The sequence below is a fragment of the Cricetulus griseus genome, chromosome 2 (genome assembly GCF_003668045.3).
Source record: "Cricetulus griseus strain 17A/GY chromosome 2, alternate assembly CriGri-PICRH-1.0, whole genome shotgun sequence".
In the NCBI taxonomy this organism is placed as follows: Eukaryota; Metazoa; Chordata; class Mammalia; order Rodentia; family Cricetidae; genus Cricetulus; species Cricetulus griseus.
In genome coordinates, this window is record NC_048595.1 from 193752089 (window position 1) to 193768472 (window position 16384).

General features: G+C 35.8%; 1 protein-coding gene across 1 annotated transcript; it reads right to left on the reverse strand.

Annotated features, from left to right (window-relative positions):
• Positions 1-3124: 3124 nt before the first annotated feature.
• Positions 3125-15573, reverse strand: LOC100756601 (serine protease inhibitor Kazal-type 6). Its single transcript, XM_027400826.1, has 5 exons — positions 15516-15573; positions 12780-12802; positions 6289-6363; positions 4218-4333; positions 3125-3170 (listed from the first exon to the last, which is right to left on the reverse strand). The coding sequence occupies exons 1-5, from the start codon at positions 15571-15573 to the stop codon at positions 3125-3127; spliced, it is 318 nt and encodes a 105-aa protein (XP_027256627.1).
• Positions 15574-16384: the final 811 nt, after the last annotated feature.

Below are 16384 nucleotides of genomic sequence, written 5' to 3' on the forward strand. Positions count from 1 at the left end.
GAGGTTTTGACAGGACACCCCCTCAGCTGCAGCCACTAAGAGCACAACCTGTGCACATTCACTATGTTACCTTTTAAAAGGTCCTGCCCACTCCCATCCTTCTCTTTCTCTTTCCTTCTCTTCCCCTCTCTCTCTGTTCCTCTTTCTCTCTCTCTCTCCCCCTCTTTCCTCTCTCCTTTCTCCTGCTCCTCCTGTCTCTGGAGGCTGGTGTCCTCCTTCCCTTTCCCCTTTTTATGACCCCTTTTTAATAAAAATCCCTCTGCTTGAGCCCCTTTCTTTTGTGTACTGCTTTTCGTAAATTACAATACCAAGAATTCATTTGGATATTTTCATTCATCTGTGGCTTAAATTACAGGCATCAGTGCCTATGCATGTCATAGTTAAGACCATTAAGTTTTTATTTTTTAACATAAAAACCACGAATACTGGTAAATGTATACAACCCTGTAACCCTACATTTTGAGTGCTAATGTTGATTACATTTCCTTATAGGAAATATAATTTCTCATCTTTTGTTATTTGTTTTTATATATTTTCTTTACATCCTCAAAAATAGTTTAGAACTGGATAGAAAATGTTTTTTATATTTTCAGATATAGCCCATGAAAGGAGCCAGGGCATATGTGATAGGACTAAGATTCAGGTCAGAGATTTGTATGAGGGAAGAAGTAGGCTGTGCAGTAGAAGATGATGTGAGAAATGTTCCAGGAAGGAAAGGTACGTGGATGTAAGGACTCTTCTGTGTCACAATAATAGAGACGAATGTGTAATAGCTGAAGGGGAAGGTTCCAATGAGAGACAGGCATGAATTTCCCTTAGAAACAGCATTACATAGAGGCACTGTGATTCTGTCAGCAAAGTCCACCAAATGTTTGCATGTTTATGCTAGAAATAGCTAAATTATTTTACTGAGTAAAATTAAAGTAAGCATGTAAAGTAAAGGCATGATTTCCCAAGTGAGAAGTTTTAGCTGACAGACATTGAGGACAAAATAATTTTGATAAAGATTTCCAAAAGTGGTATGTAAGAATTATATATATATATATAAATATATATATATATATATTATATATATATATATTATCTATGAAATAGAAAGTTTATTGGAACATAGACATTATTATGCTGTAAACAGTGACTGAACATAATAATCACAGCCACTATATATTACCTCTTATTACATAAAAAGCTAAGTGAGTAACATGTATTTTTTTATTCCTCATAATATAAGGAAGTAGTTTGTTTTCATTTTGTAAGTTAAAAATAATGATAAAGAAGCCAAACGACTCATATGAATGTAACCTTGATATTGATCACATTTAGTGGTTCATGCCTCTAATCCTAGCACTTTGGAGATTAAGGGCACAAATAAATAACTTTATAGATTTATGCAAGAGTCAAGATTCACATTGTGTTGCATTGACTGAAGGCCCACCTTCTTATCACTGTATCCCAATTACATTTTACATAATTATTTTTATGTATCAAGGGGATAATATTTAGATATGGAAGCACATTCCTATATGCTTGTCCTTGCATAATCTAAATCATTTCTTGGATCATTAACTAGTCACTCATAACACTCTCCACTCTGGCTAGATTTTCTTTGATTATATTCATGACAGGTAATGTCCACATGTCTCAAATATATTTGAGATTTTAATTATTCTTATACACTTATTAATCATGTTGGGGAACTAACACAAGGTCTTTTTCATGCTGGGCTAGTGCTCTACCACTGAGTTAAATCTCCTGATATGAGTCAGCCATATGAGCTTAACATTCATGTTTAAAAACATATCTTGTCCATCAACATCAAAGCCACAGCCTGAACAATAACCACTGTGCAATACAATTTGGGCACATTATTCCTTGCCCTGGTCACCTGTTGTTTGTCTACACAACAAAATCATCCTCAGCCCCATTGTATCAACTAGAACAATCGGAGCATGCATTAACTTTAAGGATTGTGACCTTGCTTCTCCCTTTGCTCTTCTTCAAGACATTTGCTTGGGCAATTCTATCAACTCCTTCCTAAGTATTTTCACCTATAATATCAGGTCCTACCTAATATTTTTTCCCATAGCACATATTGTATCCCATTTTACTATGTTTTACTTATATTTATTGCTTCTATTTTCACTTCATTTTCCCATTATTAAATGTAAATCAAATTAGTTATTGAAGAATTATTGATTCTTCCTATTTCCTTTCACAAGTATTTTCATAAGTGCTTAGAACAGAGTCTATTCTAGATTGCGTGCCCAGGGAAAGGTTTTTAATAGAGTGACATGACAGCATTACACTGAAGTGAATCTTGATATGTGGTTAAGTGTAATATTTAGTTGTCTTCTAATTGGATCTGATTTCTTTTAGTAAGTAACTAAGTTGTTTTAAGAATTTGAATTCCTAAGGTTTATATATTTTTCCCATTCTGCAATGAAATTCTTTCTTTAAGAGATTTTTCACATATTCTTTAATGAATAATCATCATTTTAAAATATTCACTGTTCATTTTGAGTATTTCTTTACTTCTTAATCAGAATGCCTCATGAAGTTTTCAGGAAGCCACACAATGTGTGTTCTTAAATATGACACAGTCCAAATACATTATTTCAATGATAGTTGAAAGGAAGCTCAATAGATGATGCATGTTTTGCTTTTTATGTAAAATATTTTACTGAAATTAAGAAGCACTAATATCTTGTTATTAAATATTTTGAATAGCAGATTTTAGATTGATATTAGCTTTATTACTGCCATGCAAATTCTAAAAGTGAAATAGGGCAGACAGTTGTCTGGGACTCCATTATGATGGATAGTTTATATTGATGAGGCAAGCAGGGTTTTGATTCAAATTAATGAATCAAAGTCAGTATTATCTGTTGTATAAGCTTGTTATATTAATCCAAGACCAAGAGGTATTCAATTCTACAGAATTTACTTTATTAACAAGTTGAAGGAACCGAACATACTGACCTACATAAGACCCACACAGAGGAAAAGTTGTGTTTTATTTTTTATGATTGTATGGCATTTTCCAGAGAAAAGTAAAGGCAGAAATCAAAAAAAAAAAAATGAGGGTGACAGGATAGGCAAGCTGGCACAAAGCACTAGCTCTAATTCAGCATTTCCCATGATGCTTCAGGTTGATCTTCCCAGAACTTTTCCTATTAAAAAAAAGACAAATATATACTTAGTTTAACATCTTCCATTTTTTGTCACAAAGCCCAGGGCAGTTTTAAGCATGGCAAACCCCATCTGATCTTTGGGTTTTGTTGGTATCTATACTGCTAGTCATCATAATTAAACTGAATCTCCTCCTGTAATTGTGAAAGGAAGGAATCTTAGACCAATCTCAGCTGTTAATACTCAGAACTTTCAATAATCATTACTCATTGTTGAAGAGTGAACGGTAGAGGATGGATAAATAATGCCAATAAATATTAAATCATAGTTCTGTCCTGAAAGAATATTTAATAAAATGCATGGAAACTTTGCACATTTTGCATTTTATAGAAGACTTCAAATGGAGGTTTTATATATCTTTCCATTTATTCAAATCTCATCCTACACCCCAAACATCTGCTGAGAAAAAATTTGCTATGAATTGCATAGATAGGTAATACATTAATGTCTTAGTTAGAAACTGAGATTAATGTTGACACATTAGACAATTTTTAAATAAGGAAAAGTGGGGCTAGAAAGATGGCTCAGTGTTTAAGAGCACTGGCTGCTCTTGAAGAAGAGCAAGCTCAAGTCCCAGGACCCACATGGCAGCTTACAACCATCTGTAACTCTAGTTCCAGGGAGTCTGGTACCTTCTTCTGGCCTCTCTGGGCACCAGGCATGTACATGGTACACAATATAAATGCAGGTAAAACACTTATACACATAAAATAAAAATGAATAAATATTTAAATAAAATAAAACATTGAAAAGTATAAGAGTTATTAAAGGTAAATTGTTACACGCAAAATGTATTATAAAGAAATCCCCAAATGCATTATGATAGGTACAAAGTAGTTAAAGTGTTTTGAAATAATTTGTTTATTCCCTTTTGAGATACTTGTTTTTTAAACCATTTTCTGGAAGCATATTTCTTCAATCTCAATAGGAGATATGGATAGAAAATGCTAGAGTAGTCCAAGAAAACATTAGTTTAACTTTGGAAGTTTATGCTCATAGGACGTAGGTGTGGTGAGAACAATACTTACGCCAATGCCTTGCAGAAGGCACATTTATTTCCATATGTCTGGCCATCTGAACCACAGAGTGGGTCAGACTCCCGTGTGCAGAAAACCTTGGGGTCACGGAACTCACCACAATTAATCTACAATGGAAAAAGAGTGTCACTAATATCATATCTAATAGACTAGTGACTTGCAACAGAAGCTCCTGAAATGTATACTTAGGTAGAACATTTTGTTTAACATTTATAAATAGGACATTTTTATTAAAACATAGGAACTTGAGAAATACATTTTGCAATTATGAGTCAATTAACAATGTCAAATGCTATGAGTAAGACTTTTGTTTAATATTAAATTGATGTAGTTGAGAGTAGTTTTGGATAATACATGCCAATTATTTCATAACATGTTTTGTGTTAGTATACTCTAATAGAACTTCTGCATGCTATTAAAACATGAATGATCCTCTAAGGGGAATTTCTAGGCAGTACTTGAAGTTTCTTAGTTTTTTTCCTGTGAATACAATATCCATTTACATTCTGAGAACGAAATTCTAATGTCTTTACACTAACTTTCTGACTACTATATTAATTTATTAATTACCGTCTAAGTTGCTGTGTTTAAAGGATCTTGAGGTTTCATTCAGACTTATGAGAACATGCTATGTCTAATTAAGAACAGCTCTCATGGAAGTGCATGGTAGTATCTATGCTAATAACATATCCTATTCTTTACACTAATCAAAAATAATTTCATTAGTACCAGTAAGATGCTTATAAACATAAGAGAAATAGAATTGATATTTGGTGTACTTTTATTGCCAGTATATTAAGAACATGAAATATGCTGAATGAAACTCTGAATATCAGGAATGATAGAGTGATATTTACTTCCACTAAAATCATATCCTCAAGTTCTCACATTTTTCAATATCTACATAAAAAGTTAATCACTTTCAACCATATGACTTCAGTTGAACCCGAAATGTCACTGAGAGGCATATTGAATTATATTGGGCAGCAGGAAGAAGAGACTAAAGCATTTCTGGAATTGAGGACCACACCCATGCTTGAATATATTGCTTCTCATTTTTGGGTCCAGAATTTCCAATAATCTACTGTGATTGAATAATAATACATCCTTACTGAGAGAATTAGACTTAGTGTTACTTTGTGTCCTTGACCACATTTATGATCAGGACACACACATTTCATTAATATAACTTATCAGTTTTAATGTCAACATTAGTAGCCACAGGTACTAAATTGTATTGTATTAGAATTCCACTTAGCTGAGTATATTTGATATGTTATTACCACAAAACAAACATGGCTCATTATTTGAGGTAATGGGTATATTAACTTCACCATAATAGCATGCCTTATACACAAACATATGTTTTGGAAATAGGATAGTAGTGAAATCTATGGACCTTGGCAAGAGGAATCCCTTGCTTAAGATAGCAGACAATACTATATACTGACAAACTTGTCTGAATTTTGCATGGGAAAATCTTTGATAGTCATGAAAAATAAACATGTACATCAAGTTTAAGGTTCCTGAGAGTATCAATTGTATATTTTTGTTGAAACTTGGCATCTTATATTGTTGAGGTGAGGGAGTGTGTTACTGACCTTCCTCTCTGTGCTGAAATACCAACCTCTTATGTTCCTTCCGTATCAATAATCTTTCTTTTAAGTTTTCAAATGGAATTAAATCTAGATCTGGAGAACAGTATAATACACTTTTCCTCAGACATTTATGTAATTTAAATATTTAGTATACATGTTCACAGCTATATCCTTGAAACCAAAAAGAATGTGAACCACGGTGTCTCTGATATTTCATTTGTCCCACCAATTAGCAATGAGTAACCAATTATAGAAGGAACAGTGTTGAGTGCTGGCCAGACAAGGAAGTGGTAATGAACAGTATTTCAGCATCTTCATCAGAGTGGAGAGAGGAGATGACGTAATCATAGCACAATGTGTGACAAATGCCACAGGAGACAAACACAGTTTGTGCCAGCTGAGCAAAAAAGCAGCTGGATCCAGAATCTCAGACAGTAATGGAAATAAATAAGAAAGTCCCTTACTTTAAAGAGACGACCCTTTAAGACACCTTTCCTTGGCAATCGGCCCTCTGCTCTTGTGATCCAACCTCTTTTGTCCTTTGGAAAGCAGACATAAAGACAGGCACTTGGGGGAGAGCATTCACTTTGAGTATTTCTCATCCCCTCCACCCTCCTCAAGCTCACTTATCATCTTCTCCTGCCCGTTGGAAAAATATTAGGAAGAGCAAAGGGTTGTAATAAACAAATTTACACAGATCAGCTGGCATGTGAATAAGCTGCCTCACTGCTCCCACACTGCTAATTAGTGGGATGCTTCAAGACCTCTGCGATGAACTAGAATTTTCTAACATGCTCTAGAACTTTCTCTACTGTTGGTTGTGTTATCTTAGGTGAAATAATTCTTGTGTTTTTAATTATTTCAAAGAGGAAATCCTCCCTCGGATACCTGCCATGCCTTGTTCCCAGATTCTCAGAGTCACCAAAGACCAAATACGGCATAGGAATTTGCAGCGTTATTGTGTTATTGTGGAATGTTTGAAATGGTCCTGGATTGCATTGGAGAAAGCAGCCTCTTTATGGGAGGCCTCTTCTTAAGGAAGCTCTGGGATATTTTTGTATTCATTTAGTATGATATTTTCCATTATTGTCACTTTCCAATGGCCTTTCTATCTTGGGTGATCTAAGAAGTAAGTATGACTTCCTTAAATTAAGTGGTTTAAATAAAGATTTTTCTGCCTTTAATTCTTCAGCTAGATGAGAAATATGATCCTTCTTGCCTCAATGCTTCTTCTACATCTAGGGAGGCTTCTGCCTTCATTGCGAAGTTTGAGCAAGATCAATGGCATCAGAAGAATCTGGGGACTTCTGAGGCACAAACTTCTAGTGTAATTGTCAGGAAGCCCTTTCTATAAGGCAGCCTGGGGGATAGAAAGGAGACCTACCCCATGAGAAAAAACATTAAGATTTATTATTGGCTTGCCTTTCACCTGCCTGAATTTCTTCTTTTTAACTTAGTTGTAGGTTTCTGAATGACATTCAAATGATGGGCTTCTTAGTGGAAGTCAAAGTGATCTAGACTAGGGGAGATGGTAGGACTACCTCTTTTCTACTTAGGTTCCATTCATGGTACAGTAGGGGTGTCAGGAGAATTGAAATACCTTCTGGATCTAATGAAAATGCACCCACAGAGTTATGCTTTGAGGTTGTTGCTCCCTGAAATGGAATGAGACCCAGTTGGTCTTGAATTTTGCCTCTCAAACTTAACATCAGCCACATAACATTGGGTTTAAATTTCTAACATATGCAGCAAGAAGCTGGTAACGTCTATATAATGGGATCAACTTACTAACTATTCCTATAAAAACACTTTGTAAAGTGTCAAGTTCTACATGGAAAACTGTTATTATAAACAACAGCCAGGTAAATTGTATCATAGCCCAGAATTTTGGTGTGATTGCTTTCCTATTTTAATGTGAGGGTTTTTTTTTTAAATGTTATTTGGCTTTGCTTTCAGATTTAACAAGAAATATCATTCAATATTCTTTGATAGTCAAGATTTCTATCAGTTGTTTATCCCAGTATTTTCTCCCTCTCCCACACTTGATCCCTCCTGTTCTCAAGACTGGAATTGGGGGCCATTTCGGGCGAGGTAGAAACCTAGTGCAACGGAAACTCCATGGAATCTACGACAGTAACCCTAGCCAAGACTCTTAGAAATGGGTGACATAGGAGCCCTAATTGGTGGTCTTCAGTAAACAGACAAGACCTCAAGTGGAGAGACTGGGGCACTATCTCATCCACAAAACTTTCCACCTACAGATTGTTCTGCCTGCAGTATTCTGGCACCAGAGTCTAGCAAAATTGTCACCAAAGAGATCAGAGAGACTTCATCCAACAACTGAGGGGAGCAGATGCAGAATACCACAGCCAAACATTAGGCAGAGCTCGTGGAACCCTACGCGGGCGGGGGTGGGGTGTCTTAGGAACCAGAATGTTTAGCAACACCAAGAGAACACAAATTCAGATGACAAGGACTCATGGGGGCTCAAAGAGATCAGGGAGCCTGTAGGGATCTGACCTAGGTCCTCTGCGTATATGCTATGGTTGTATAGCTTACTGTTCTTGTGGGATTCCTAACAGTGGAAGTGGGGGATGTCTCTGACTCTTTTGCCTACTTGTGGGCCACTTTACTCCCACTGGGTTGCCGTGTCCAGCCTTGACATGATAGTATGTGCCTGGTCTTAGTGTAGCTTGTTATGCCGTGTTTGGTAGATGTCCCTGGGAGACCTGTTCTTTTCTGAGAGGAATCTTGGGGAGATGGTTGTGGAATGGGAAAGGCTGGGATGAGGGCAGGAAGGGGAAACTGCGATCAGGATGTAATATAGGAGAGAAGAATATGTGTATAAATCTTCTATCAGGGTCTTGGGTATCAATCTGAGTACTGGCCTGCCCCCTTGTGGTTCTTCAAAGAACTGTTATCTCCTGCGGGAATGGTATGACGTTTCAGTACTCAGATTAGCATTATTTATTGAGACAATAGAATTGTTTACTTTTATTGAAATTTGAACACATATGCTCATCATGTCAATGAAAGACTTGGGATGATTAATATTTTAATCATCTTGTGTTTACAAGTCAAGCCAATGAAAATGTGCATCCTCACACATGCACACATGGGCTTAAGATGGAAGATAATGTCTTCTCTTTGCTGAAAAACATTTGCAGTCAGTTACAACTCCATCCATTATCAATTCCAGTCTTGTTAACCCATCTCTATCTAGAGCAGCGGTTCTCAACCTGCGGGTCATGACCCCTTTGGGGGATAAAATGACCAAATTTACAAGAGTCACCTAAGACCATTGGAAAACACTGATATTTACATTATGATTCATAACACTAGTAAAATTACAGTTATGAAGTAGCAAAAAATAATTTTATAATTGGGGATCACTACAATGTGAGGAGCTGTATTAAAGGGTCGCAGCACTATGAAGGTTGAAAATTATTAGTCTAGACTAGTTTTCTCCTTCATGTGCCTCTGTTCTCTTAGAAGTGATCTCTAAAAATGATGCTTATGAGCTTATGAGTATACTTGCTACTAATAAAACTTATACTAGTGCCTTAATGATATATGCAACTTTTCGTTTGATTTTTGGAGACAGGGTTTCTCTGTGTAACAGCCCAACCTGTTCTGGTAGTGGCTTTCTAGACCAGACTGGCCTTGAGCTCCCCGAGAATCAGTTGCCTGCCTCTGCCTCCCAAGTGTGGGAATAAAGGTATGGCCCACCACCGCCCAGAGATATATGCAATTCTTGATCTTCAAAATCTTTTTTAAATCCCTAGATTTATAATATGTCAGTTGCCTTGTTTTTCAGCTATTTCTTTTGTTTTTTTCCTCTTTAATATTCCCTCTATAAATATGTATTTTCTCAAATAATATTGATCTGTCCCAGGTTTTTATTTTGAATTTTCCAATAATAATTCAATCTCTAATTTTCCTATGTCAGACAATTAAGACATCTGCAATCACTGGTTTAATTCATAGTTAAGAATTACTTACTTCTGAAGCATGTCTTCTTTTCCTCTCAACTAGACTTGTATTTGAAGTGTTCCATTTTTATGAAAGTGCCTCTCTCCAAATTCCCCAGGCTTCCCTCTGAATGGCTGAAGCTGCCATTTTCCCTTTGAAATGTTCTCTTTTCTTTCTTTCTTAACTTTACTTTACTAATTCCAATTTACAACCTGTAAAAGTCGTTAGAATTTTTTTTGTCTGGATCAAAACCACAAGTTCAGTTCTTATAAGAAATTGCCTACTGGCATCAAGAGAAATGATACTTTAAACTGTGGTTTTCATCATATTCCTTGTATAAGACAAGATGAAAATAATCATCACATCAGGTTTGCTAGAGAATAGTACTGTTTGAAGCCTTTTACAGAGACAGCATAGTGGCTCATTACTGCTGAATACAGCTAAGTCAATAGGGCAGACTCAGCAGTCCTGAGATTTGATTTTGCCTACTTCCTCTGCTGAAAGACTTAATCCACATTCTCTTCACCAGGCTTCAAGGTTTTGTTCCATCTGTGGTTACAGGGTGGGTACTCTGTAACTCCTCCAAACTGCATTTAAATATTGACAGTACATTAATTTTAAGTAAAAACCAAAGTAAGTGGGGAGATACAAGATCCTGAAACTCATCTTAGGAGTAGAACGTTGTTTTACAAGTCTTCTAAAATTAATCGATCTTTATCTTGAGAGGCAATAGTTTTTATGCATTATACAGAAGAAACAGCTGTTAAGGCCATACATTTAAATGGCTCTTTAAGGGTAAGAAACCCAAACTTTGAGCCTGGAAAGTGAAAATAATAGGAAAGAAGAAAACATTCATTCTGTCTGGAGCCTAGGCTTGTCTGGTATGGTATTCATTATGTAAACTAGGTTATCCCTAAAATTAGATGATCCTCCTGCCTCAGCCTTGCCAGAGCTAGGTTACATGTATGGCTTTGATGAAACACACCCTGATACCATAAAGAATGGTTGTAAAAGAACACGAAATTTGTAAAGGCCTATAATTAGGAGTGTGCACTATAATCTCCCAGATGTGTCATGGACAAAATTCCCGGCATGGGAAGAATGACTTGAGTCCTGGAATAAAGCTGTCTTCCTTTTGTCTTGACTGGGTCTGACTTGAGCCAGCATGTTCCTACCGTCAGTAATTCCTTCTGCCCCACTCTCCCTTTGGCCATGAAGAAGGAATAAAGCCACTTAGGTGTGGTCTGGAAGAACAGAACCTTCCTTGTATTTTACAGTTCTGAGGCAGCTAGGCAGTGAAGGTTTGGTTCACAACAATTCAAGTATTTAGTTCAGGAAGAGGCTTTGGATAATGCTGTACCTTATCCTTCATCTAAAATGTAAAAACGGATGTGATGATAAGAAAAAGATATCAGCCAAAATACATAACAAGTAACTGTGATTTCATTCACCTGTCAAAACAGTACTCTTTAGTCTAGCTTGGTTGATTTTTTTTTAATTGCTAGATTTTGTTTTATGTAGCTATCATCTGTACAGTTGTTTAGAATGTAGATCCAAACTCCTTAACAATTCAACTATTACTGAATAACTTCCATGAGAATCTGTGTATTTTATGTTAGGTGACTCAGAAGGAAACAAACCATAAGACTTCAACCAATGGAAAAGAACAGGATAAATAAATCATAGATGTTGCATGAGCAATATAAAATACAATTAAACTCCCAGAAATGAAAATCCCAAGAAAGCAAGTGACCTGAGGGTTAATGAGAAAACTGAGGTTAAATTTCAAATCTTTTAGATTTATCTGCAATGCTTCTATCATCTTGTTTTGCAGTCTAATGGGATATGAAACATATTGGCTGAGTTGTAGGACCTCATGTTTTGCTTCTAAGTTTAGTATAAGCTATAGCATGACACTTATTTGAGCACATACACTTTAGGATATATACAGCTTCATATAAGAACACAAACACATAAGTGTTGGTTATATAAATTACAAGACGCCATCAATTTTAGATGAACCTTGATTTATGAGATAATAAAATAAACTCTATTAAATATAGTGCACACAATAGAGTTGAAAAGTAGTTTTTAACTTTTTTGCATGCCCAATCAGTTGGCAACACTGTCTGGAGAATTTGATGCCAAGAGTTCTTTGATATGCTAAGATTTAAAAAGCTAGTACCCAAATCAAGTGGAAATCCCCAATAGCAAGAGCAAGAGCAGGACCTGCTGGGCAAGCAACATTTGTTTGTAGAAGTTTTCAATAATTAGTATATATATATATATATATATATATATATATATACATGTTGAATAAATATAAGAAATAAAAAGAAAACTTAATGAAGAAAATCTATGCCCATTCTGGGTTTTAATCCCAACTTGTATTTATATTTGAATGCTGCAGACTGTATCCTTCATACACAAAATTAGGTTCATTTCTTATTTCTGTAAACACAAAACTAACAAACAAAACCCCAAAGATCTCTCTTCTAACTCTTTTAGATGGAGTTAATTACAGATCAGTAACTAATTCACACAGAATGTTGACAATTTTCCAAATGATTTGCCTTCTTTGTGCAGCTTAATGGTAACTGTAATTCTATGGGGTGAAGTAATGCCTAATTTAAGAGCTGTGGTATTAACATCCTTGAGAACTGAGAAACTTTTCAGCCCAGTGGCCTGTTTTCATTATGAATAGGACATAAACTTTATTTCCCACCCATCCTATGTTTGTGTATAATCACCACATCCTGACAATATACAAAAACATCACTTAAAGCTTCTTTAAATTTAAAATTGTATACCATGAAAAAATGTAGTTTGAAATGTCATTGTTTCATCTGATTTCTCTATTTGACCTTTCTGTTCAATTTTCCCCCCCCTTTTTTTTTCAGAGCATAGAGAAACCTCTTTTTAGCAATGGAATAGCAGCCATATTCTACCTTGGGCACAAAAATACAAATGGACCGGTACTCACCTGCCCTCCTTGACTGAAGGCACCTGAAAAAAGCACAAATTCCAAACACTGTAATTTCTGATTGTGTAAAAAGGAGATCTACAAATTTAGCAGAAATATGCACACTTCTATCTGGCTGTTTGACATGTCATGAAGCTTCAAAATGTCTTATTTTCATATCTGTTCACTTCTTAGGAAACAGTAGACCATGAATTGACACATTTGTTGGGGTTTAGCATTAAGAGGTCACTAAAGGTTTAAGATCTAGAGATTAATGTCACAGCTTTGGCCTTGCTTTTCGTTCACTCTTGGAATGACTTTGTCATCTTTGGCTCCATTTCATAGAAGTGGAGTTGGAAAGAATACCTTAACCAGCATCCCAAGGTGCAGACCTTGACATCCCTGTCAAAAGCATGTGTCTTGGACGGTGGGGAAGTTAGCTATTTACTGAACTTGGGACTGCTCTTATGTCCTTTTTACTGAAACTCAACTTTAAATATATGACCCAAATATGCATTCTTGAAGACTGATCCATCCTCTTTCCGTGTCTCATTTTCTATGACTTCTCCATTGCTCTAAGTTTCTGAAGATGGGTCCAGATAAGTCTTACTTCTCACTCTCTTCTTCCTTCTTAATGTTAACATTCATGGTTTTAAGTGTGTGATGCTTTTGTGCACCTGTGAATGCACCAACACCTTTCATGCATGTAAACCCAAGACTTCTTCAGTGAGGAAGTACCGATGGATGCTTCTGCCAACATGGGCCAGTACTCATGGATGACATGCATATGTACTTCCAAATATAATGTATTATTGGATGTAGGAGAATCTGCAGCTTTTAAAGTTTATATGGGCCTCAACAGCTCTTCTAGAAGCTTTACCAGCAGCACTGATTCATAACTGGCAGAGTATGTGATTATTATGAGCACAGAGCCTTCTAACAGCTTCTTTGAAAGTTATGAACCCAGACTCAGAGTACCGAGAGTACCAGCGACTCTGTGTTTTGTTAATCCAGTCAGTGATTTTTATGGTCTTGGAAAATTAATTCTTACAATTCTCAGCCAATGTTTCACTTTGAAAAATCTGTACTAGGAAGAGGAAGGATTTTCTCACTGTTCCATATTTAGGAAATAGCAAGGCAGGAGGTAGACTCATATTGACAATACTTAAGAAAAATTACCTTTATTGTATTTTAATTATGGCATACTATAAGACATTAGTTAAAAATTTACTGAGTCCCAACTACTATGTCAAGCTCTTTATATCAGTTTTCTCATTTAATTCCCCATATAGGAGAAGTTATTCTATATTTTCATTTAACATATGAAGAAAAGAAAACTCAGGAATGTTAGAGCTGAATGATGGAAATGCTAGGACTTAAATTAAATTTCTCAGTTTAAGCATTAACTTCCTTGAGAATAATACCCCATAAATGACCTGTGATGTGTCTAGGAAGCATCCATGCTCTGGAGAAAGCACATTTGTAAACCAGATCTTGTTATAGTTCATCTCTACAAAGATAAACTACAAAGGATGACAACTCAATTCAGGGGCTAAGTTTTAACATAGTTACAACTTTCTGCTACCTCAAAAAGTATTTTTGAGTAGTTTAGTGTTAAGTCAATCTTATTCAGCAATATTACAGGAATCGTTCATCTGTATTTTAGTAAGTATTTTAACAAGAATTCGTTTCTGTAAATATGACTAACTAGAGTAATCTTTATCAACTTAATTTCATTGGAATTTTAAAATGTTTTCATCAAATTGAAAACCTTTAAGACAACAAAGTTTATCCTCTACTGTCCCAGAAAATGATACATTATCCACGGAAGCCCACTTCCAACCCCCAAAAGAGATTAGTCTCCTCTCTGAGCATTTCCACAGGAAACAGTATCTAAGAGGATGCATAGGATACCAGTGGGAAAGATGGAACAGTCATGGGTTATTTTACCCCAGTGGACACTCTGTCCTCTAATAGACAGATAAGGAATGTAATAGAAGGGTTGTGTTCATCAGGGGTTCCTTTGGACCAGAAATGCAGTCTTTTGATCTCCAGATGAATGGTACTTCACAGTGTGAATTTGAATCACCTCAGTTGATAAAATGCTTACCTATTGCTCATATAAGTGGCCCAAGATATTGCCTGCTTGAGGAATTACTTTCTTTTCTTTTTGCATATGCTTCTTTTTTTCCAAAGCTCTCCCTAACTTCTTTTTAAAGTTTTCTACACTGAGTTTCTGTCCCTTCTCCTGTTTCAATTTCAATTACTTGAATCTCTTTGAAGTAATAAAAAGGGCAGATTTCTGAAAAGCCAAGATTAGTTTTGAGGCCAATTATTCATCTTCTAGACTTGTACTTACAAATAAGCATCAACTGTGATGTCTTTAAGACCTCAACAAAAACTCTAAATGTCTATTGACCTGTTATAATTTCCCGTTTTGTATCACAGTTTCTTACATGAAGAACATAGTCTGGTCTCCTTTCAAGAGAGTCAGAGATGATCTATATCAGCCCTTAGTACAAGTACAGGGCAAAGCAACTGTTCTGTGAATGGCACTTCTTACCATCCACCAGCATCATTGTCATCATCACTGTTATTGTCATCATCACCGTTACTGTCATCATCATTATATCATATTCTCCCTGGACTGCTCTTTCACATAAAAGTCATTAGAATTTTGTAATGTGAGGAAGATCTACTCTTCTCCATTCTTGGTTCCATGTAACTATGGGATGTTAATTTTAAGGAAAAACTCACCTGAGAAAAAGCAGAGAAGAGCCAGAGAGAGGAGCAGAAAGACACCTGCTATTTTCATGGTGCCAGTTAGCTCACTCAGATCAAGGCTGCTTTGCTCAGCTTAGGTTCTCTGTCAAGACACTTCCAAAGAAACCTAGAATAAACACCAAGACTTATATATAGAGAGAGACAGCATGAAGGGAGTTGGGATCTCCACCTTCTTTATAAAAATCTCCTTCTAAAACCATGTGCAGCCTCTACACTTTAGTCATTTATGAGGATCGTCACCAGCTTAAAGAAATGCCTCATGTGCCCCATCAATCTTAAGGAAAACAATTATGTGAGTCGCACCTTAGATCTTATTAATGAAGGATGCTATTTTCTTCCAGTAACCTACATTTTCCTAACAACCAATACATCCCCCTGCTTGTTCACTCTAAGGCTCCACTATATTAAAGGGATGACTCACAGGTGGTGTTCTACTTCTCCTTATGTCTCTTTCAGACAGGTCTTACATGCCTGTGGTCCAGATGAGTCACCACAAGGAAATGGAATTCCTGGGTGTATCTTGGATTTTCCAAGTCTTCAAGATGTACTTGAAGGAGAGAGGTATTCTTCATTGTCACTAGAACTTCATCACAATGAACAACATTTCAGGGCAGGCAGGAATAAGCTTGTCAGTATAAAAATCACTGCTGCAGTCAAATGGCAGCGATTTCCAATTTTTAAATAAAAATAATTCAATGTATTATTTTCATTTTGTTAAAAGTATTGAAAAGTTATTGAATTGTAGATTTGAAATATAGAATATTAATTATTTTCTTAATACTTCAAGCTAAAAATAAAAGTTATAATAGATTGCCTTAAGTTTAAAATCTTTGGTGATATAA